This window comes from Panulirus ornatus, chromosome 2 (assembly GCF_036320965.1).
Source record: "Panulirus ornatus isolate Po-2019 chromosome 2, ASM3632096v1, whole genome shotgun sequence".
Taxonomy (NCBI): Eukaryota; Metazoa; Arthropoda; class Malacostraca; order Decapoda; family Palinuridae; genus Panulirus; species Panulirus ornatus.
This window is the reverse complement of record NC_092225.1, coordinates 30,161,171-30,183,550: the sequence shown is the minus strand read 5'-3', so window position 1 is coordinate 30,183,550 and position 22,380 is coordinate 30,161,171. Positions and strand designations below refer to the sequence as shown.

At 37.6% G+C, this 22,380-nt stretch overlaps 1 protein-coding gene across 11 annotated transcripts in view; it reads right to left on the bottom strand.

The window, feature by feature from the left end:
* LOC139755543 (uncharacterized) overlaps window positions 1-22,380 on the bottom strand; it is a 118,139-nt gene that overhangs the window by 50,673 nt on the left and 45,086 nt on the right. For 8 of the 11 annotated variants that reach the window (XM_071674025.1, XM_071674043.1, XM_071673966.1 and 5 more), the window contains 6 exons: window positions 21,068-21,284; window positions 15,212-15,280; window positions 11,016-11,117; window positions 4,298-4,561; window positions 3,167-3,725; window positions 1,413-1,655 (listed from right to left, as the gene is read on the bottom strand). In XM_071674025.1, the coding sequence (XP_071530126.1) occupies window positions 1,413-1,655; window positions 3,167-3,725; window positions 4,298-4,561; window positions 11,016-11,117; window positions 15,212-15,280; window positions 21,068-21,284 (1,454 nt within the window). The remainder of the gene's footprint in view (window positions 1-1,412; window positions 1,656-3,166; window positions 3,726-4,297; window positions 4,562-11,015; window positions 11,118-15,211; window positions 15,281-21,067; window positions 21,285-22,380) is intronic. The other 3 variants (XM_071674014.1, XM_071673997.1, XM_071674034.1) reach the window with 3 other exon arrangements.

The following is a 22,380-nucleotide window of genomic DNA, read 5'->3' as shown; positions in this document are numbered from 1 at the left end:
TGTATATATATATATATTTATTTTTTATTTATTTTGCTTTGTCGCTGTCTCCCAAGTTAGCGAGGTACCCCAAGGAAACAGACGAAAGAATGACCCAACCCACCCACATACACACGTATATACATACACGTCCACACATGCAAATATACATACCTATACATCTCAATGTACACATATATATACACACACAGACATATACATATATACACATGTACATAATTCATACTGTCTGCCTTTATCTATTCCCACCGCCACCTCGCCACACATGGAATAACAACCCCCTCCACCCTCATGTGTGCGAGGTAGCGCTAGGAAAAAACAAAGGCCCCATTCGTTCACACTCAGTCTCTAGCTGTCATGTAATAATGCACCGAAACCACAGCTCCCTTTCCACATCCAGGCCCCACAGAACTTTCCATGGTTTACCCTAGACGCTTCACATGCCCTGGTTCAATCCAATGATAGCATATCGACCCCGGTATACCACATTGTTCCAATTCACTCTATTCCTTGCACGCCTTTCACCCTCCTGCATGTTCAGGCCCCAATCACTCAAAAGCTTTTTCACTCCATCTTTCCACTTCCAATTTGGTCTCCCACTTCTCCTCATTCCCTCCACCTCTGACACACATATCTTTTTGGTCAATCTTTCCTCACTCATTCTCTCCATGTGACCAAACCATTTCAAAACACCCTCTTCTGCTCTCTCACCCACACTCTTTTTATTTCCACACATCTCTCTTACCCTTACATTACTTCCTCAATCAAACCACCTCACACCACATATTGTCCTCAAACATCTAATTTCCAACACATCCACCCTCTTCAGCACAACCCTATCTACAGCCCTCTCCTCGCAACCATATAACATTGTTGGAACCACTATTCCTTCAAACATACCCATTTTTGCTTTCTGAGATAATGTTCTCACCTTCCACACATTCTTCAATGCTCCCAGAACCTTCGCCCCCTCCCCCACCCTGTGACTTTCTTCCGTTTCCATGGTTCCATCTGCTGCCAAATCCACTCCCAGATATCTAAAACACTAAACTTCCTCCAGTTTTTCTACATTCAAACTTACCTCCCAATGGACTTGTCTCTCAACCCTACTGTACATAATAACCTTGCTCTTATTCATATTTACTCTCAGCTTTCTTCTTTCACACACTTTACCAAACTCAGTCACCAGCTTCTGCAGTTTCTCACCCGAATCAGCCACTAGCACTGTATCATCAGCGAACAGTGTGTGTGTGTGTGTGTGTGTGTGTGTGTGTGTGTGTGTGTGTGTGTGTGTGTGAGTAGATGGGTTAACCTTTATCTGTTTCCTGATGCTACCTCATGGACGCAGGAAACGGCGACCAAGTATAATAAAATACAATATACATATTTGAAAATATGAACAGACTAATTACCTGGAATGGAAGTTGATGTGAAGATCCGATGAGGACAAGTTTCGAGTCCTTGCTGGAAAAAGAACCCCATTCAACTTCAGCCATTAGATAACAGAAATGAGCAGCATACAACTGTCCTTGGGAAAATAAAGTGTCTCCTAAGGCTACAATTGATGCCTGATCACGCTGCTTATGTCCTGTTGGATTGGATATCATCACTGCCAGATGTTGTCGCCAGTCACCCCATTGTTGTGGTGTGTAGCTCTGAGGATGCACCAAATAAATATAATAAGTTTCTCTCTTGGACATGCACTAAGACAAAATTCATTTGACAGAACACTACATGAAGTTTGGAAAAGCAGTTGTTTCATATGTGTATATCAGATATCAAAAGGATACGTTAGAACAAGGTCCAACACTAATTTTACAAAAAGTTGGAAAAATACGGAGAAAAAGTGGGTATTACATAAAAGAAGGTGGTGGTCAATACATTTCCAAAAAGACTATGTATTTTGATGAGTAAATATATATTTTGAAAAAACATTACATTTCTTCAAGCATGTAGCCTGAACAATTTACAGTACAGCTATGCAACTCAATTTTGTTTCACATCTCAACTGATCACACAGAGAATAAAAAAATTTATCAAGTCTTTGGTTTGAATGTACAATCAATCAAATGTCATCCAATACCCATTCATGTACCAAGGAATAAAATCCCTACCAAGGCACTTTTGAAGTTTCTAAAAAGCTAGGATGAGACTGAATTAGAGAACACTGGGTGTTCAAAAAGAAATGCAACCAACCCATCCCAACTAATTTTGTACTTAGATCTGATACTTCAAGGACAGCTTAATCAAAAGTATTATGGCTAATTAGACCACTAGACCTCAGCCCACCAAATCTTTTCTCGTGGGTAGATTTTTGAAGTTCTCTTTTTATTCAAATCATCATCAAACACAACAAGAAATGACTGCTAACATCTGGCATACAGTGATTAGAAAAGCACCAAAAATATGAGTTGTAGAGTTCCTTTATGAAAGGAGCAAAAAAGTCACCATGTCCTGCAAGTGTAGTAAATTTTCTTAATAAAAAGAATTCTTCATGAGCTGCATTTCTTTTAAAACAATAAAGCCAGTCCCAGCATAGCATAAAAATGCATTTCAACCTCACAGAGTTTTGCACCACAATGCCTCTCAACATAGCATCATTATATCTCTAAATTACAAGTTTCATCAATTATTTTCAAAGGCTCTCCTGCTTTATCTATGGCATCTAGGAAGTGTGAAAGTTTTTCTAGTAAGTTAAAAGTGATTACCTCTACAAATCTACACCTTTGCCTCCACAAGATAATGATCAGACATCCCTCCAGTTGCACCTCTCAGCACATTAACATCCAAAAGTCTCTCTTTCGCGTGCCTATCAATTAGCACGTAATCCAATGACGCTCTCTGGCCATCTCTCCTACTTACATACGTATACTTACGTATATCTCAATTTTTAAACCAGGTATTTCCAATCACCAGTCCTTTTTCAGCACATAAATCTACAAGCGCTTCACCATTTCTGTTTACAACACTGAACACTCCATGTACACCAATTATTCCCTCAACTGCCACATTACTCACCTTTGCATTCAAATCACCCATCACTATAACCCAGTCTTGTGCATCAAAAGTACTAACACACTCACTCAGCTGCTCCCAAAGAGATGATTAGGAAAGAGGAAGCGGGAATTCAGTATACAACATCTAACTGAAAAGCAAAATATCTTACCTTAGTGATATCTGGCTTTTTCCCAGAAAGCTGTTGAAACAGCGTCAACAAGACATCAGTCCGTGGGACAGAACTAGAAAATGCAGCTAGCACACGGGTGTGAGTAGTAGTGTCCATCTTGTATGACAGAGCAAGCGCATGACCCCACAAACCTTCTCGCATTGCATAGTCCACAGCTTCTCGTTTACGACCCAAACAAAGATATTCTCTAAACTTCTTGAGAAGTAAAGCCTCATCTCTTATTAGTGTTGAAGCCACTGTCTGAGACTGAAGGTCAATACCTTCATCCTGTGGGCTGCTGTCAGGTGGAAGACTTTGAAGGTCATCTTCATGTGTTATGTTTACTCTATTGAGATGAGGTAAAGCATTTACTTCCTGTTGTTTTAACAAAAGACCAGCAACATCACTACCATAAAGTTTCCCATTTTGCTTAACCAACAGTGCTAGATACTCCCAAATCAGAATGACTGACTCCTTGTCTGATATGGCTGGGTTTCTAGTTGCGTCAGCAACCTGCTGCTCACAGTATTTGACCACCACATCCTTATGAATATCTGACCTGGGAAAGAGTTTGAAAATTACAAACCAAATAAATTTCTATATCAGCACAAAATTAAAAGCAGTAATAAGATAATTAACTAACTAGATACACTTTCACAAACAATCTTATTTCTCCTTGGGTAAATTAAGGAATATATCTCTTGTTTCTTGTTTGTTTTTGTATTCTTATGTGGTTTCAACTTTTCATGATAAAAACATAGCTTAAATTTTAGTTAACTATTTCTGTATTCAAGGCTGATTCAACATCCAATGATGCATACCCTCCAACCACTATGAACAGACAAAATATTTCACATATATACCCCACCTGCAGTGAATAGTTATAAAAATCAAGTTAAAAATCAATTAGTCCTCTCTTCAACCAATTTCAAATTTGCCTCTTTATGCTCAAACTGCCAGCCAGGATCCTATACAAAGTTAGATATATATCTCTGAACTGGTTGCCTGTCAGTAAACCTTACACCATATAAGAATAAATTATCTTCATCACAGAAAGGGCATCAAAGAAAATACAAAAGACAAAGATTAAATAATCATTAGTCAACATGCACAACTTCAAAATATACTTACAATGTAAGTGGACCTGGATAATTCTTCAACCGTTGAACAATCTTATCTTCAATAGGATCTAAGCATAGCATCTTTTGTACATCTCGCAATTGTACCAAGGCCTTCTCCCCATCCCTTGGGTCCTTTGGCAGCACCATAACCAGCTGACCACCTGGTGTGAATCGAGCACCAATGTGTGGTCTGCCAAACTGCACTGGAGTCATACGCTGAGGTGCTTCACTAGTAGTATCATCTGTCACAGATGGTACACCACTCAATTCACCACTGAAAGAAAATGTTACCTTTTTAAACAACATATTTCTTTAAACAAACAAAATAAAGCATCATAACTGGAGGTGGAAGGATGGAGTGAAAAAGATTTGAGCGATCAGGGCCTAAATATACAATAGGGTGAGAGGCATGCAAAGGATAGAGTGAAATGGAACAATGTGGTATACTGGGGTTGACATGCTGTCAATGGACTGAACAAGGGCATGTGAAGCGTCTGAAGTAAACCATGTGGGGCCTGGATGTGGATAGGAAGCTGTGGTTTTGGTGCATCACACGACAGCTAGAGACTGAGTGTGAATGAATGTCACCTTTTTATGTCTGTTTTCCTAACGCTACCTCGCTGAAGCAGAGGGTAATGATGCTGTTCCATGTGGGGCAGTGTAACACCAGGAACGGATGAAGGCCAGCAAGTATGAATATGTGCATGTGTACATTTGCATATGTCTGTGTATGTTTATGTACATGTATGTATATGTGTATATGTTGATATGTATATATATGTATATGTGCATGTGTGGGCATTTATGTGCATATATATGTGTATACGAGTGGATGGGTCATTCTTTGTGTTTCCTAGCACTACCTCGCTGATGCATAAGCAGTAAAACTAAACCAGTCTAAACTATTACTATTTTATTATCTACTTATACTATATACTTTAACATCATTAACAAGATACAGTTCACAACCCTAAAAGCTGCAATTAAGCCCAAATCACCTAAAAAGCACATCACAAAAAATTTCCCTTACACTGTAACTAAGAAACAGGTATACAACTGAAAAAAAAAGCACAGCCAAATTCTACAAGCAACTCATGCATTGCACATGCCATGATAGATGAAATGCTTAAGGAGCGAAATAAAATAGGCTGTGACTGAAAGACTTGAAGTATTAGGGCTCAGATTTGTCTAAAGCCAAAAGTATCTGGCAGGGGTGAAATGGAACAAATAACAATTAGTTATCATGGAGGGGATAAGGTTAGAATGACAGAAGGGTGTTCTTCAAGTGAGCTAGATGGGTTCTATGATGCAAAGCCATGGAGGGCTGACAAATAAAAGGCAGAAGTTAGAAAACCGCGAAGGATGTGAAGTTCCAGTGTTCCCTTTCACGTATACAAATAAGTAACTTGCATAAAACCAAACTGCCATCAAACATCATCAATCAATAAAGAGTATGGAAAAAAAATCTTAACAGTGCTGGTATCTACTATCAAAACTGCAATCAATTAATTTTAACAAACTCAACAATATCTATTTGCCATACAGCAACATAGCATTCATATTATTTCCTCTTTCAATTGAAATCACTTGGAATTTAACTCTACTGAAATAAATGAGAAGAAAGGCATGAAACATGACTGCAGTTTAAAAACTGTACAACCCTTCACTTAATCTGCACAATTTTGGAAGCTTTGAAAGTACAAAAATCCTCAGTCTGAAGATGTAAAGGGTACACAGGGTTGACAAACTAGGAGGGACTGTGGATGAGGGATATGAAACATCTGAAGGAGGAAGTATTATGGATTTAAGTCCTAAGAGTGTGAGGTGAAAGAGAATGAGACTTGAGAGCCAGGAGGGATTTGGACAGGAGCAAGAGATGCGAGGCAATTAAAAGCAAGAGAAATTCAACTGAAAAAAGAATTCAATAAGAGAATAACAACATAAGCTGGAAAAGTTTCACCTAAAAATAGGACCGTTAATACACATCAAAGGGATATTAATATATGAGGGTTAGAAAAGGTTCATAAAGGGAAACCAGGAAAAATTCAGATGTGAAGAGTATAAGATTTAATACTGCTACAACAACAGCTTAAAAGAAGACTGATAAAAGGAGATGGCGAGAGGAATATGAATGGCTTTGAAAGAAGCCATAAGTTTAAGCTACAGGACGAAGTTAAGACAACGTAAACCGGAAAGTTTCAACCAAACCGAATGGACATGATGAATATATACATGGCATGAGAGATTCAGATAGATAACACAGAGAAAGTGAGGCCAATGGTACTAAAAAAAGTCTTGTTGAGTAAAATAAAAACATTAACTTACCTTAAAAGTGTCAAAGAAAGTATTGTTGAGGAAAATAAAAACATTAACTTACCTTTAAATCAGTGGAAAACCAATGGCTTTGGGGTATCCACTCAACCAATAAGTTGTATCCAAAGTTAAATAAAGGAATCACACCAAGGTTTTTGGCTAAGACAATAATCTAATAAAAAAGGTTAATTCATTTCAGTTCAAAAAATTTTTAGAGCAATCTCAAAATGAAAAATCATGACCATCTTTAATTCTTTTCTAAGACTGTATTCATAGAGGCACTCTCCATATTCTTCTGCAGTGTCATTACTTTAGAGCAGAGTGAGAGAAGGGAAGGGGTATGTTTTAATAATCTGGGATGAGGTATGTGATGTTTAGCATTATTTTATTGAACCAATCATCATTAAGATACATCTTTGTATATCAAGGTCAACTTTTTAAGTTTCATTTGCTTACTTTGGTTTCTGATCGAGCTGGGGAATCATTCTGCATTTCTCTAAATCCTGCTTTAAAAAACTTCTGAAGAGCCTGACCTCTTCCTTTGCCTAACAAAAAGGTACATTTTGCGATATGAAAGACTACCAAGCTCAAATCAAATTCCACAGCCAACTTCTTGAATGGACAAATAGCTATTGTTTTTTTCTCAGAATACTCCAGCCAGTTACATAAATGATGATCCACATGTGACAATTGATCCTACATGCATGGTCTGATCAAATTCTTCCAAAGTCTCTAGATCTAGAGCTTTAATAATATCCAGTCATTTTATTTAAAATCTGAAGCCTAAAATCATTATGTTCATGACAATTATATTGTCTAATTTGTGTACGAAATACAAGCACTTCAAGTGTAAAGAAAATTAAGTTACCCCTACCTTGGATTGCAACATCAACAAATTCCTCTTAAGAACCCTCTTCAACCCTTTGGCTTACTTCAGCTTCCCGTGGTTTGATTTACTGCCATATCCACTCTCATATATCTAAAAAACTCCACTCTGCCCAAGTTCTCTCATTTCAAACTCACACTCTAAAGAACCTATCTCTCTTTACTGCTAAACCTAATAACTTTGCCTCTGTTCACACTTATTCTCAACTTTCTCCTTTCACACACACTCCCAAACTCAGACACCAGCTTCTACTTTTACTCACTCAAAGTTGTCTGTGGTGCCATGTCATCTGCAAACAACAACCAACTCATCTCCCACATCCCCTACCCCAGCAGACTGTATACCTTCTCCTCTCTCCAAGGCCCTTGCATTCATCTCCATTATCCCATCCATAAACAAATCAAACAGCCCTGGTGACATTACATTGCCCAGATGCAGACCCACCCTCACCTGGAACCAATGATCCTCCTTTATTCCTACTCATACAAGTGCCTTACTCTCTTAATTAAAACCTCTTCACTGCTTTTAGCAAATTTCCTCCCATACCACATATTTGCAACAACTTCCACAATCTTTCTACATATCCATAAATGCAATCAAAAGTCATTTTGTTTAAGTATTTCTCACACATTCTTTAAAGCAAACATCTGACCAACACCTACCCTGCTTCTGGAGGTACATTGTTCCTTCCCAATCTGAAACTCTGAGCATGACACCACTCTTTCAATCATGACTTCTCCATGCAACTTACCTGGTACACTCTCAACAAACTTATGCCTCTGTAATTTGAACATTCACTTTTGCACCCCTTGCATTTATATAGTGGTACTATATGGGCATTTTGTCAACTCTCAACATAAGGCACACATACACTGTAAATCCAAACAAACCAATTACAAATACAATCACTCCTATTCTTAAGAAATTAAATCTCATCCAATCCAGCCACTTTGTCGCACTTTATCTTGCAAAGTATTCACCACCTCTTTGCTTATTACCTAATCACTTCCCATGGCTCTCAAATTTCACATAATTCTACATCCATAACATCGCACATCTGTCACCCTATCCTTGGACATATATAACAACCCTTCAAAATACTCACCCTACTCAAACTCATTTCTTACCATATTCCCATTTGCCCCTTCACAGATGTTCCCATTTGTTTTCTTGTCTTCCTCACACTATTAACCTCTTTCCAAAAAAATTTCTTACTGTCCCTGAAGTCTGCTGACCCCATCTATCATTTGCCCTCATTTTCTTTTCCTTCTGACTTCCTGCTACTTTCTCTTAAACATCTTAATCAATTGCACTCCTTCTCTGCAAATGATGCCCATACACTTCCCTTTCTCCTTCAATAACAACTTAATTCCTCATCCCACCACTCACTACCCTTTTAAACCTGTCTACCTCCCATCCGCATGTGAGACACTACTTCTGCACTTGTAAGCAGTGCTTGCTTAAACACCTTCCATTCTTCTCCCACTCCCCTGCTTCATATTTATTCTCACCATTTGTAATTCTACACTCAAACTCTCCTGAAATCTCTTCACACTAGCATCTTTGCAATGTCACCTTTTTGTACTGGAAAATGAGGGAGTTTTACACTCATAGGGCCCCATCTCTTGAACATTCTCTACTATCATACTTCTTAAATCTATGTATGATGTAAGCATTAACTATGTCCTCAGTCATTCAATTCCATTCATTCACTCTTAGACTGCAGACGCATTTCTTTAATTCCTTTTTAACAAGTTTCTTACTCAATTTCATGTTATGTCCACTGGTTGCTCTACCCCTACAACTCTTGAAGAACTGTTCATTTTTCACATCATTGATCTTACAGGTTGTCATCAAGTCAACTCTCACTCCTATCTCTTCCAAAGTAGCAGATGTAAAGCCTAAAAATTCGTGGGTTGATCAAATAAGAAATCAAAAGGATAAAAGGGAGGTTGAGGTAAGAGGAGTACATACAAGACAGCTGAGGAGGGTGTGCTAAAATGGTTTGGACATATGGAAAGGATCACTGAGGAGTTGTCTAAACAGGTACACATGTTGGAAAAGGAAGGAACAAGGGAAAGTGAGAAACTAAGAAAGAGGTGGAAGGATGGAGTTAAAGATCCTTTAAGTAACTAAAACTTGAACATGCAATAGGGTGAGAGGCATGCATGGGATGGAGCAAAATGGAGTAGTATACATAGCAGGCAACAGGCTGTGAACGGGCTGAACCAGGGCATGTGAAGCAGTCAGGGGAAACCATGGAAAAGTCTGTGGGGGTTTGGTTTTGGATAGGGAGTGAGAAACTAAGAAAGAGGTGGAAGCATGGAGTTAATGATCCTTTAAGTAATTAAAACTTGAACATGCAATAGGGTGAGAGGCATGCATGGGATGGAGCAAAATGGAGTAGTACACATAGCAGGCAACATGCTGTGAACGGGCTGAACCAGGGCATGTGAATCAGTCATGGGAAACTATGGAAAAGTCTGTGGGGGCTTGGTTTTGGATAGGGAGGTCCTAGTTGCAGTGCATTATAATTGACAGTAAGAGCAGATATGTGAGTAAATGAAGCTGTTCGTTTGTCTGTTCCTGGCACTACTCCTCTATGTGGGAAAAAGCGAACAAGTATGAAAAAATGAATATAATATGAGGAAATGCATGTATAACCATGTAAATAGTACCTGTGAAAAGATAACTTATCATGTGAATTTGCATTACGAAGCTCACTCCCTCACTGTGCCTCCCTTCCTCCACTGTCAGCAATCAGTGCTTTAACTTTAGCTCTGAACCACAACTTGTTTGTAATACCATTTTACATTCACATGCATTTCTTTCTTAAATACTGATGAGAGTTATCATTTGCTCATGGGACTACCTCACCACCCCCTGCTATTCCTCCAACGCCCACCACTGCCTTCCGTTAAGTGATCTACACAGTAGCACTATAAAACAGCCATATGTATATTTTGTTAGCTTACCTGTTTGTACATTTTGATTACTTTAAAAACATGTTTCTTTGGTTTTATAACAAGGAATAGAAAATTTGAAAATGCACTTTTTCTACTTTTTGTGAACAAAAACTTACAAGTCATCCAGTTTTAAAGGGTTAAACACTTAAGTACAGTCTTAAATGGTCATCGACTAAACTTTAATAAAAAATTCTTATGATTCAACACTAAGTAACTCATGCTATCAGTAAGCAATGACAGTCTTTTCCAAAAACACTACAGTGCTATTCCTTAAATACCATCAATACTACATTATTAAGAAAGCTTTGTTATTATGTTATATAAATCTATCTTCCATGCAAATTATCAGCTACATTACTCCCACAGTTGCACTCATTCTTAAACCTGTATTTTTCTTTATCAATTCTCAAAGTCAACATGAAAATCGGAATAAACTTCCTGTGCATATTTTCTATCCACAGAACATTTGTACCATGTATCACCTGTAAAAGGAATTTTAGCAAAACAAGTCTTAAAATATTTTATCATGATGAATAAGCAAGGGATGAGGGAAAGAAACCTACCTGGCATAGGACTTGAGCTGGGAGAAGGAACCCTCAGGATATATGGAAGAAGGCTCATAAGCCCCAACAGATGATCTTCCATGGAAGTCTTGGATGAATTGGCTGCATAACAAATACAATCACACAAACAGAAAATATACTGCCATGAGTGCCATGCAAGCAAAGCACACCCATGCATCACTTCATATGAAATAAAAAAAATTCTACTACCTACTTCCTATAGCTTTTAACCAATAACATCAAATACCATTTCAGACTAAACGTACACTAAAAAATGCAATAAATCATATGATTCTAAATGCTGATTAAACAAGAAATACCAAAAACATCTATAGAAACATATCATCATAGATGCTAGGTACAAAATATGGAAACCTTTGAGTGTGTTGGGGAAAGAATAAATATTCTCAACAAAATAGATATTTTGAAAAAGAATCACTTTTATAGCATTGCAAGCTTTCAAAAACAAACACAAATAAGAAATAAAAGGGTTTCTTCAGAAAAGATGAAAATGAAAAAATTCAGTACAACATTTCTAAATTATTAAAGCCACTCCAATGTGCTGAGACAAAGTATGCAGCATACACCTATTATTTCAAATATGAAAAATACTTTCCATATTCATGCTCAAGGAGTGGACACTATTTCATGCAAGTATTGGAGCCACATGACACCACTCAGTGAAACACCCAATACTTATTTGTACCCTATCTACTATGTTAATCATTCATATTCCTTCCAAATCACATCTATATTTTTACAACAGGATTATTTGTCATATCCTGAATTTGGAATTCTCAATAAATAAAAAAGTTGTTAAACAAAAAATTAGGAGTTGCTTAAGGATACTACAACATGTGCACATTAATAAAGACTTACCACAAGTGCTGTATATAATATGATTTCATATCTATGCAAAATCATTATTACTTCTTCCTCATCATTAGTTTTATATTAATATCAGGTCTCTTACAAATATGTAAATTACGTCAATTAAGTTTCATTTCTGGATCATGCATTAACACAATAACAAAAAAGAAGATTGCACTATGATGTGCCTGAAATGTTATTTAGATTGTCATATATGCAGTTAAATTATGCAGAGCAATCTGCTTTTGCTTTTGTAAAACTAAATTTGGTCAAAAGAAATTTTTCTTACTCTGCAGGGCAGGAAAAATGTAAAATACTTGAATACAGACTAAGATTAAAAAATATGTTGAGAACCCTTCCCCTGTAATAAAAAAGCAAAGCATTTTCATTAAGGGTTGAGGTGCCAAGCAAGCTTCTTTAGACTTTACTCGTGTGTTGCCTTCATTTACAAAACAGTCTGTTAATTATCATGAGGCCCAACGCTGAATTAAAGAAAAAATTCAAGAAAAGGGTGCCGTACAAAGTGCATAAATCACTTATTTCCTTTGGAACATAAAATAGCTCAAAGTACCAAGAAACAAGCTATATAAAACGATGAAACAAGCTGACCACATTAAAACTAGGTTCTGATATCATCAAGGCTTAATCAGCTAAAATCTTAACTTTCTTCATGTTACACTGTGGGATTAACTAAACTTATTTATACATCTCAGAAATAAGACTGAAGTCTGATATTTTGGGTAACCAAAAGCCTAATCAAAGGCAGCCTGAACATTCAATGATCAAAATATACTCATATATGGAGAATCAAAATGAATCCCTTGGCCAACCAAGATATCAAGAAAGCACTTTATGTGATCAAGAATGTCACTGAAACCAGTTTTGAACAGAGAAAAGTAAAGTTAATTCAACTTCTAGATAACTATACAAAAGATAGTATTTTACAGGCTACCAAGTCAATTTCACAATAAATGTAAGTTTTGAAAAAAAAAAAAAGATAAACATTACCAGGGGCAGTATCCTATAAACATCAGAAAGAGTACTTCCTCACGGGGTTACACCATTTACACAACTAAACAGTGTGTATCCACATGCATCTTACCTCTTCCTACCACCATAATATATCTAAGGCCAATCAATTCCATCCCATAAAGTCACATGCACAAAGTGCATGTGGTGCCTTGTCTACCAACTCTCACTTCTTGCTATCCATGGGAGTCTGAGCATTAAGACTGTTCCTGCAAGGGCTTAACATACAATGACATATGTACATACCACCTAGGATTAGATCTGCATGCTTTTCTATTCTTACTATGGCCATTAGCCCACAATACACCAAGCTATTCATCCTCCAAATGGGGTGGTCAACAAACTGGGATATTGGGCACCTAGCTTTGGAGAGAGGGGCAAGTATGCAGTCTGTTGTGGATGAGAGGGTTTGAGAAGCGAGTCAGTTGTTGTTCGCTGATGATTCAGCACTGGTGGCTGATTCGGGTGAGAAACTGCAGAAGTTGGTGAATGAGTTTGGTAAAGTGTGTGAAAGAAGAAAGCTGAGAGTAAATGTGAATAAGAGCAAGGTCATTAGGTTCAGTAGGGTTGAGGGACAAGACAACTGGGAGGTAAGTTTGAATGGAGAAAAACTGGAGGAAGTGAAGTGTTTCAGATATCTGGGAGTGAATTTAACAGCAAATGGAACCATGGAAGTGGAAGTGAGTCACAGGGTGGGGGAGGGGGCGAAGGTTTTGGGAGCACTGAAGATGTGTGAAAGGCAAGAACATTATCTTGAAGAGCAAAAATGGGTATGTTCCAAGGAATTGTGGTTCCAACAATGTTTTATGGTTGCAAGGCATGGGCTATAGATAGGGTTGTGCGGAGGAGGGTGGATGTGCTGGAAATTAAATGTTTGAGGACAATGTGTGGTGTGAGGTTGTTTGATCGAGTAAGTAATGAAAAGGTAAGAGAGATGTGTGGTAATAAAGTGTGTAGTTGAGAAAGCAGAAGAGGGTGTGTTGAAATGGTGTGGTCACATGGAGAGAATGAGTGAGGAAAGATCGACAATGAGGATATATGTGTCAGAGGCAGAAGGATCGAGGAGAAGCAGGAGACCAAATTGGAGGTGGAAGAATGGAGTGAAAAATATTTTGAGCGATCGAGGCCTGAACATACACTTATTCACAGTTTCCCATGTCAGTGAGGTGATACCAGGACAGATGAAGAAAGGCCTCATTTGCTCACATCCATTCTCAAGCTGTCAGGTGCAATAAACTGAAACTCACAAATCTCAGGGTTTTGCTTACGATCCCAGAGTTCTGCCTAATGTGACTAAGACAGGAAAGGGGAACTTATCTCTAAGTTCCTTTAACCTCAACCATAGAACATACATTAAATATCTGACTGGGTCCTGACATAACTCAGAGCCTTTGAACCTGTAACGAAAAACAAGGATCCATAAGAATGTTCCAAAGCTTCATTGTAAAAAATTTATGTACTGCTCCTCATTGACTATTACCAAGATTAGAGCAGAAACTAAAGATTTCATTGCAAGTCACTCAGAAATATGTTACATATGGCCAACAAAAAAGCTAAAGTTTTGATTACTGAAATTCCATATCAAGAAAACTACTCCAAGGGTCAGTTACAACTGATCAACAATGCAAGCTTAGGTTCTGTACAATAACCAAAGTTCTATTTATGCTTTGTAAGGAATAATTTCATTAGGGATCACAAAGATTCCCCACATTTGATACCTTTCAACTTGGTTACCCTAGAGAATCATCAGTTTTGCCTCTCCTTCAGTGACACAGGACAATAAGCAGATCTTCATGAAGTGAATGTCATGTGGACAAGCAAACACAGAAACTGAAACTAATTAAAAGAAATAAAGATCTAACACCTGACAGGCCACAGGAAAAGATCATGAAGTGAAAACCCTCGACATCACAAGCCACAGCAGTTTACTTTGTGGCCATTGGATTTCTCCAATTGTGCATTAATTGGCTTCCTACAAACTATGGTGGTCAAATAGGGTGATACCCAAGTGGACAAACCCTATTTAGGTGGCAAAAAAAAATTGACTCCCATGTGAGCAGGTGCTCTCTCTGATATTCATAGAACTCTGTCCAGAGGGAAGAAATCAAGATTTCTGCTCTGAGCAGAATAATGTTATGATAACTCACAATGGATATACAATTCCAAAACCATGAATTCTACAAGAAAGGAAAATACAATAGGTGTAAGAATATAAAAGGGGGATGGATGAGACTAAACGTTAATTGAGCAGTTACTAGAAATTGTAATTTCAACATGCTAGTATACGAACTGTTTACCTGGAGTTATAGGGGGGCTGGCTTGTGTGGCCGTAATAGATGCCATAAGGATCATAGGCTGCACGTGGACTGTTTGCAAACAATATATACACCAGTAAGATCATTACTATCATAAATACATTGGCATCATATATTTGTAGGCAAAGGAATTTTAAAATGCACTAGCATGAATCCTGTAATGATCATAATAATGAGGGTAATAATATGCATTTTCACCTTTTAACAAAATCAATCCCAAAACTATCAAAAACTCTAAGTTCCTAAATGACGTACAGAATAATCATATGTAATAAAAAAAAAATTAAAAACGATAAAAAAAATAAGTTTTGGAAAAACGATTACATGTGAAAGAACTATAAGACTGAACTGCAAACAGTCACTCTTGCTCATCCTCTCTTGCATTGCTCCATCAATCCAATATCTGGGTCACTGAGTTGGCTTGGAGATATAAGAACAATAAGAAACTATCATGTGTACAATTCTGTATGTGAAGTACATCACTTTCAAAATGGAAATCTATTTGTACAAATGTGTAACTCAACAGCACTCCTTACAGTAAACCCTCATTAACTGGACTGTTCTGAAGGAAAAAACCAGGTGCACCAACTTTGAAATGAAAATCTAGTCATGTGCACTATATACAGTAAATCAACATTAGTTGGACTGTCTCAAAGTCAATGTCAGGTGCGTCACATTTTAAATGAAAATCTATTAATACAAATGTGTAACAATTTTGTATTGCATGCAGCAAATTCCAATTAACTGGACCATTTTGAAGGAAAATGTCAAGTTTACTGGAGCCAGTTTACCCTATAATATTTCAGAAATGCTACCTTTGCCCACCTTTAAATCCTATCTCACTCTGTAATGATCCTGAGATTATATTACCATGATAACTAAGCAGTGACCACGTACACTGGAATAATTCCACGTACTGTAGTAAGAATGGTCTTAAAGCTTTATGTTCACAGAGTATAAATACATAAAAGTTTTGAGTAAATTAAAAGATACAACTCTGAAGTAACCGTAATAGGGTTTCCCGGCAGTGATGTTGATGGAGTAAGGTAAAAGGAAACTTTAACTACTTTTTCCTGGAATATTTCAAGTTTCCTTAATCCCTCTCAGTTTAGAAAACCTTACTGTAAGATTTGCTATGCCCATGTTCTGTTTCATCTATTCTTGGATGAACTACCAAAGAAACAGTAGTACTAAGTATAACCCAAAAGTGAAAGAAAAACACCGTGTGTCAAACATACAAGTTATCCTACGGTGACTGTGTAAGTGCAATGTCTGACCACAGTACAATTTTGGTACTGGGTGCTGTATAATAATAATGACACAATTTAGAGGCAAATAAAGAGATTCCATTCTAATGGTAGTACTTTTCTGGCATGAGTGGTGGGTCTGTAGTAATGAAATTAACTTCACTGAAATAACAAGGATTGCAGTGATTGAGGCACATTCCTACTAACAAGGAAACATCTTAATCATGACGTGAATCTTGAAGTGAACAAAGTGACACTGGTGACAAAAGTAAATTTATATTCATTACAATTTTACAGTGGTCATTGAATATTTGATTATAAAAATCACTCTGAAGTGCTGGAAATCAATATTAACTATTGCTGGTAACTTCAAAGTAACTGTAATACCCTAATAGTTGTAATGATAGTGACCATTTTCAGGTAGGATTTTCTAGTAATGGTGGAAAAAACAATGATAATGATTTTTGTAATGACTAGAGACATTTTTTGTAAATTTATTGAAAATCATGAATTTACTTGTGTTGATGTTACTAGTTAGCATCCAAATATAAAAATAAAAGTATGTAAACATTATTTCATGCTGATAACTTAAAAGGGTGTTTTGGTCAAGGTGGTGTGCAAAGTGAGAGGGTTAGGGAAAATTATTTGGTAAACAGAGAAGAGGTAGTAAAAGCTTTGCGGAAGATGAAAGCCGGCAAGGCAGCAGGTTTGGATGGTATTGCAGTGGAATTTATCAAAAAAGGGGGTGACTGTATTGTTGACTGGTTGGTAAGTTTATTTAATGTATGTATGATTCATGGTGAGGTGCCTGAGGATTGGCAGAATGCGTGCATAGTGCCACTGTACAAAGGCAAAGGGGATAAGAGCGAGTGCTCAAATTACAGAGGTATATGTGTGTTGAGTATTCCTGGTAAATCATATGGGAGGGTACTGATTGAGAGGGTGAAGGCATGTACAGAGCATCAGATAGGGGAAGAGCAGTGTGGTTTCAGAAGTGGTAGAGGATGTGTGGATCAGGTGTTTGCTTTGAAGAATGTATGTGAGGAATACTTAGAAACGCAAATGGATTTGTATGTAGCATTTATGGATCTGGAGAAGGCATATGATAGAGTTGACAGAGATGCTCTGTGGAAGGTACTAAGAATATATGGTGTGGGAGGCAAGTTGTTAGAAGCAGTGAAAAGTTTTTATCGAGGATGTAAGGCATGTGTACATGTAGGAAGAGAGGAAAGTGATTGGTTCTCAGTGAATGTAGGCTTGCGGCAGGGGTGTGTGATGTCTCCATGGTTGTTTAATTTGTTTATGGATGGGGTTGTTAGGGAGATGAATGCAAGAGTTTTGGAAAGAGGGGCAAGTATGAAGTCTGTTGGGGATGAGAGAGCTTGGGAAGTGAGTCAGTTGTTGTTCGCTGATGATACAGCGCTGGTGGCTGATTCATTTGAGAAACTGCAGAAGCTTGTGACTGAGTTTGGTAAAGTGTGTGAAAGAAGAAAGTTAAGAGTAAATGTGAATAAGAGCAAGGTTATTAGGTACAGTAGGGTTGAGGGTCAAGTCAACTGAGAGGTAAGTTTGAATGGAGAAAAACTGGAGGAAGTAAAGTGTTTTAGATATCTGGGAGTGGATCTGGCAGCGGATGGAACCATGGTAGCGGAAGTGAATCATAGGGTGGGGGAGGGGGCGAAAATCCTGGGAGCCTTGAAGAATGTGTGGAAGTCAAGAACATTATCTCGGAAAGCAAAAATGGCTGTTTGAAGGAATAGTGGTTCCAACAATGTTGTATGGTTGCGAGGCGTGGGCTATGGATAGAGTTGTGCGCAGGAGGGTGGATGTGCTGGAAATGAGATGGTTGAGGACAATATGTGGTGTGAGGTGGTTTGATCGAGTAAGTAATGTAAGGGTAAGAGAGATGTGTGGAAATAAAAAGAGCGTGGTTGAGAGAGCAGAAGAGGGTGTTTTGAAAAGGTTTGGGCACATGGAGAGAATGAGTGAGGAAAGATTGACCAAGAGGATATATGTGTCGGAGGTGGAGGGAAGGAGGAGAAGTGGGAGACCAAATTGGAGGTGGAAAGATGGAGTGAAAAAGATTTTGAGTGATCAGGGCCTGAACATGCAGGAGGGTGAAAGGCGGGCAAGGAATAGAGTGAATTGGATCGATGTGGTATACCGGGGTAGACGTGCTGTCAATGGATTGAATCAGGGCATGTGAAGCGTCTGGGGTAAACCATGGAAAGTTCTGTGGGGCCTGGATGTGAAAAGGGAGCTGTGGTTTCGGGCATTATTACATGACAGCTAGAGACTGAGTGTGAACGAATGGGGGCCTTTGTTGTCTTTTCCTAGCACTACCTCGCACACATGAGGGGGAGGGGGATGTTATTCCATGTGTGGCGAGGTGGCGATGGGAATGAATAAAGGCAGTGTGAATTGTGTGCATGTGTATATATGTATGTGTCTGTGTGTGTATATATATATGTGTACATTGAGATGTATGGGTATATATATTTGCGTATGTGGACGTGTATGTACATACATGTGTATGGGGGTGGGTTGGGCCATTTCTCTCGTCTGTTTCCTTGCGCTACCTCGCAAACGCGGAAGACAGCGACAAAGCAAAATAAATAAAATAACTTAAAAGGTAATAATGAGGGCAAAAACATTTACAATACTGCAACTAAAATGTTCTGGTTTCTGCTTCACTTAGTACTTCATAAAAAATATTGCTCTACTTTTAGCTATGGCTATGCATAAAATCATGTTCTTGATAACTTGTAACCTTTCTATTAGTATTCTGGGAAACATTTCTTAACAATTACTTGTAAATGAATTCCATGAAAACAGCACAGTTGGAGTTCAATAATAATGTTATGTTGTAAAAGTATCCTGTTAACAATTTATAAGTCTGTAATTTCAGTTTATCTCATTCCTTCTTAATTTAAAAAAAACTAAATTTCGCAAGCACTCGCATTCACTCCCCACATCCCAAAAAATGACAAGGATTGCTGATTGCATACACGCATTGTCTTTGATTTAGATGCACTTATATTTGGCCAGAATAATTGTTGTATGTAACAGCTCTTATCTATCCATGTGTCTGCTGGATTAACAGTACACCACGCCTTCCCCTCAAGATGAAAAAGTGATATCTAAGAGGTGCTTTTATCAAGAAAGGGAATGAACTAGTGTACAATAGCCTCCAAAACAAGGCAGAGATGCTTAACTGCATAACACATGCAAGAGAAAGATATGTCTTACAGCTAAAAGACCATATAGGTGGCAAATGACAATGATACAAACAATAAAATGTAATATCTTCTTTCAACCTCAGCAAAATCATCCAGACATCACATCAGTTTATGTGCAAGGCAGAAGGACAGCAAAAAAAAGCATCATCATCAACAACCTACCCTATGATTCATCCCCATACAACCAGCCATAGTACCCACCCAAACATGTCAATGACGAACCCTGAACTTCCACAAGTTTTGTTTGTGTGCACATGTTAGTCATTTTATCATCTGAAAGTGACCCTGACGTCCATGAACACAGCAAGATCACATTTTGATTTCTCAATTTTTAAGTTTTGTTCACTGTGGTTTTACAATTTTGTAAAGTCTTTACCTTTTTTGTAATGTGTTTTTATCCAGTGCATGAAGGAAAGTATATGTATGGAAAAAATGCTGAGAAATGGGTTTGGGATATAAATTAAGGTCAATTTTGGCTGATGCCAAACTGAACCCATTATCATAACTTTAATAGTTAATGATTCAAAATGTTACCAAAGTGTTTTCAAAAGCTTCTTCATCAACCTATGAAGGTTACTTGTACAAGATGGAGCTGTAATAGTGGAATGATAAAGAATAATTAGCCTCTAGCTTTTACTAAAGTGATGGTGATGAAAATGATCAATTCTCATTTAAAAGTGCCAACTTCAATGTCCTAGTTGTAATTTTGATGTGGCAGACATGACTTTGAAAAGATAATCTTCAAATCAGGGTATCAGCTCTGCTGAGGGAACAGCAAAAATGCCATGGAGATAAATTCATTTTGGCAGCAATCTTGTATTAATAAAAATGTGATGAAAGCAGTAAATTCTGAGACCATTACAGTAACTTATCTATAAAGCTAATGACTTTGAGGTAAACACCAAAGCCTCAAAATCAAGGCTATTATAACTCAGTAGATACACCAGTAGTTTGGGAATCAACAGCTGTAATCTTTGAGTAAACTACACTCCCAGCATCAAAATAAACTGTAATAGCTATTATAGTTATGCTGTGATATTTTCAACCTGAACCATCACCAATGCTAAAATACAGCTTTCACTAGTGATTGGTATCCAGCTAGTCTGAAAAAATTTACATTTTTTTTTTCCACCATATCTGACTCTGCAAATTCCAGTTGAAGAGTCTAGTTAACTGTGGATTTACTGTAAGAGTACCATATTATATATACCATTGTAAAAGAGTAGAACACAAACCAAAACATACATGTCCTCTTATATCTACTGTCTCCTCAACTATAGCACCCACATTCACAAAGCTTCACTCCACACAAACTCTCCAAACCACACTATCAAAACAAAAACATAACTAACCTGCTGACTGACTTCTTGAGTTCATCATTAACAGATGAACGACCAGAGTGGATACTGGTCCGGTCATCATAGAAGGACTCTGACTGGTAAGCATGTCCATACTGCTTCATCCATTGTCTATAATATTCCTTGTAGTATGGATGATCACGATAGTACTGATAATAATACTGATACTGGTCATACATCTCTCTGGAGCTATATGGGTCTTCATAACCCCCTGAAATGAAGTAATTTTATAAAGTCTCTCTAACCTTACCTTAGGCAAATTCTTATTTTTGACAAAAATGTAAAAGACTGTGTGAATGTGTTAGAAACAAAATGTTTGAGGACAATGCATGGTATGAGGATGTCTGATGAAATAAGAAAGGATAGGGTAAGAGAGAGGTGTCGAAGTAAAAGTATGAGAGAGCTGAAGGTGTGCTGAAATGGTTTTGACATACGGGGATGATGACTGAGGAAAGAATAACTAAGAAGTGTATATGTATATATATATATATATATATATATATATATATATATATATATATATATATATATATCCCTGGGGATAGGGGAGAAAGAATACTTCCCACGTATTCCCTGCGTGTCGTAGAAGGCGACTAAATGGGAAGGGAGCGGGTGGCTGGAAATCCTCCCCTCTCGTTTTTTTTTTTCTTTTAATTTTCCAAAAGAGGGAACAGAGAAGGGGGCCAGGTGAGGATTTTCCGTCTAAGGCCCAGTCCTCTGTTCTTAACGCTACCTCGCAAACGCGGGAAATGGCGAATCGTATGAAAAAAAAAAAAAAAAAAAAAAAAATATATATATATATAATATTTTATCTTGCTTTGTCTCCCGCATTAGCGAGGTAGCGCAAGGAAACTGACAAAAGAATGGCCCAACCCACCCACATGCACATGTATATACATGTATATACATACATATACATATATACACACATATATATACCTATACATCTCAACGTATACAAATATATACACAGACATATACATATATACACATGTACATAATTCATAGTCTGCCCTTATTCATTCCTGTCGCCACCCCGCCACACATGAAATGACAACCCCCTCCCCCCGCATGTGCGCGAGGTAGCGCTAGGAAAAAACAAAGGCCACATTCGTTCACACTCAGTCTCTAGCTGTCATGTATAGTGCAACGAAACCACACCTCACCAAAGATGACTTTCCACCTGCAATGTAACATCGTGCAGGTGGATCATATATATATATATATATATATATATATATATATATATATATATATATATATATATATATATATAGCCAGCAGATAGCATTTTAGGTTCGGTAAAA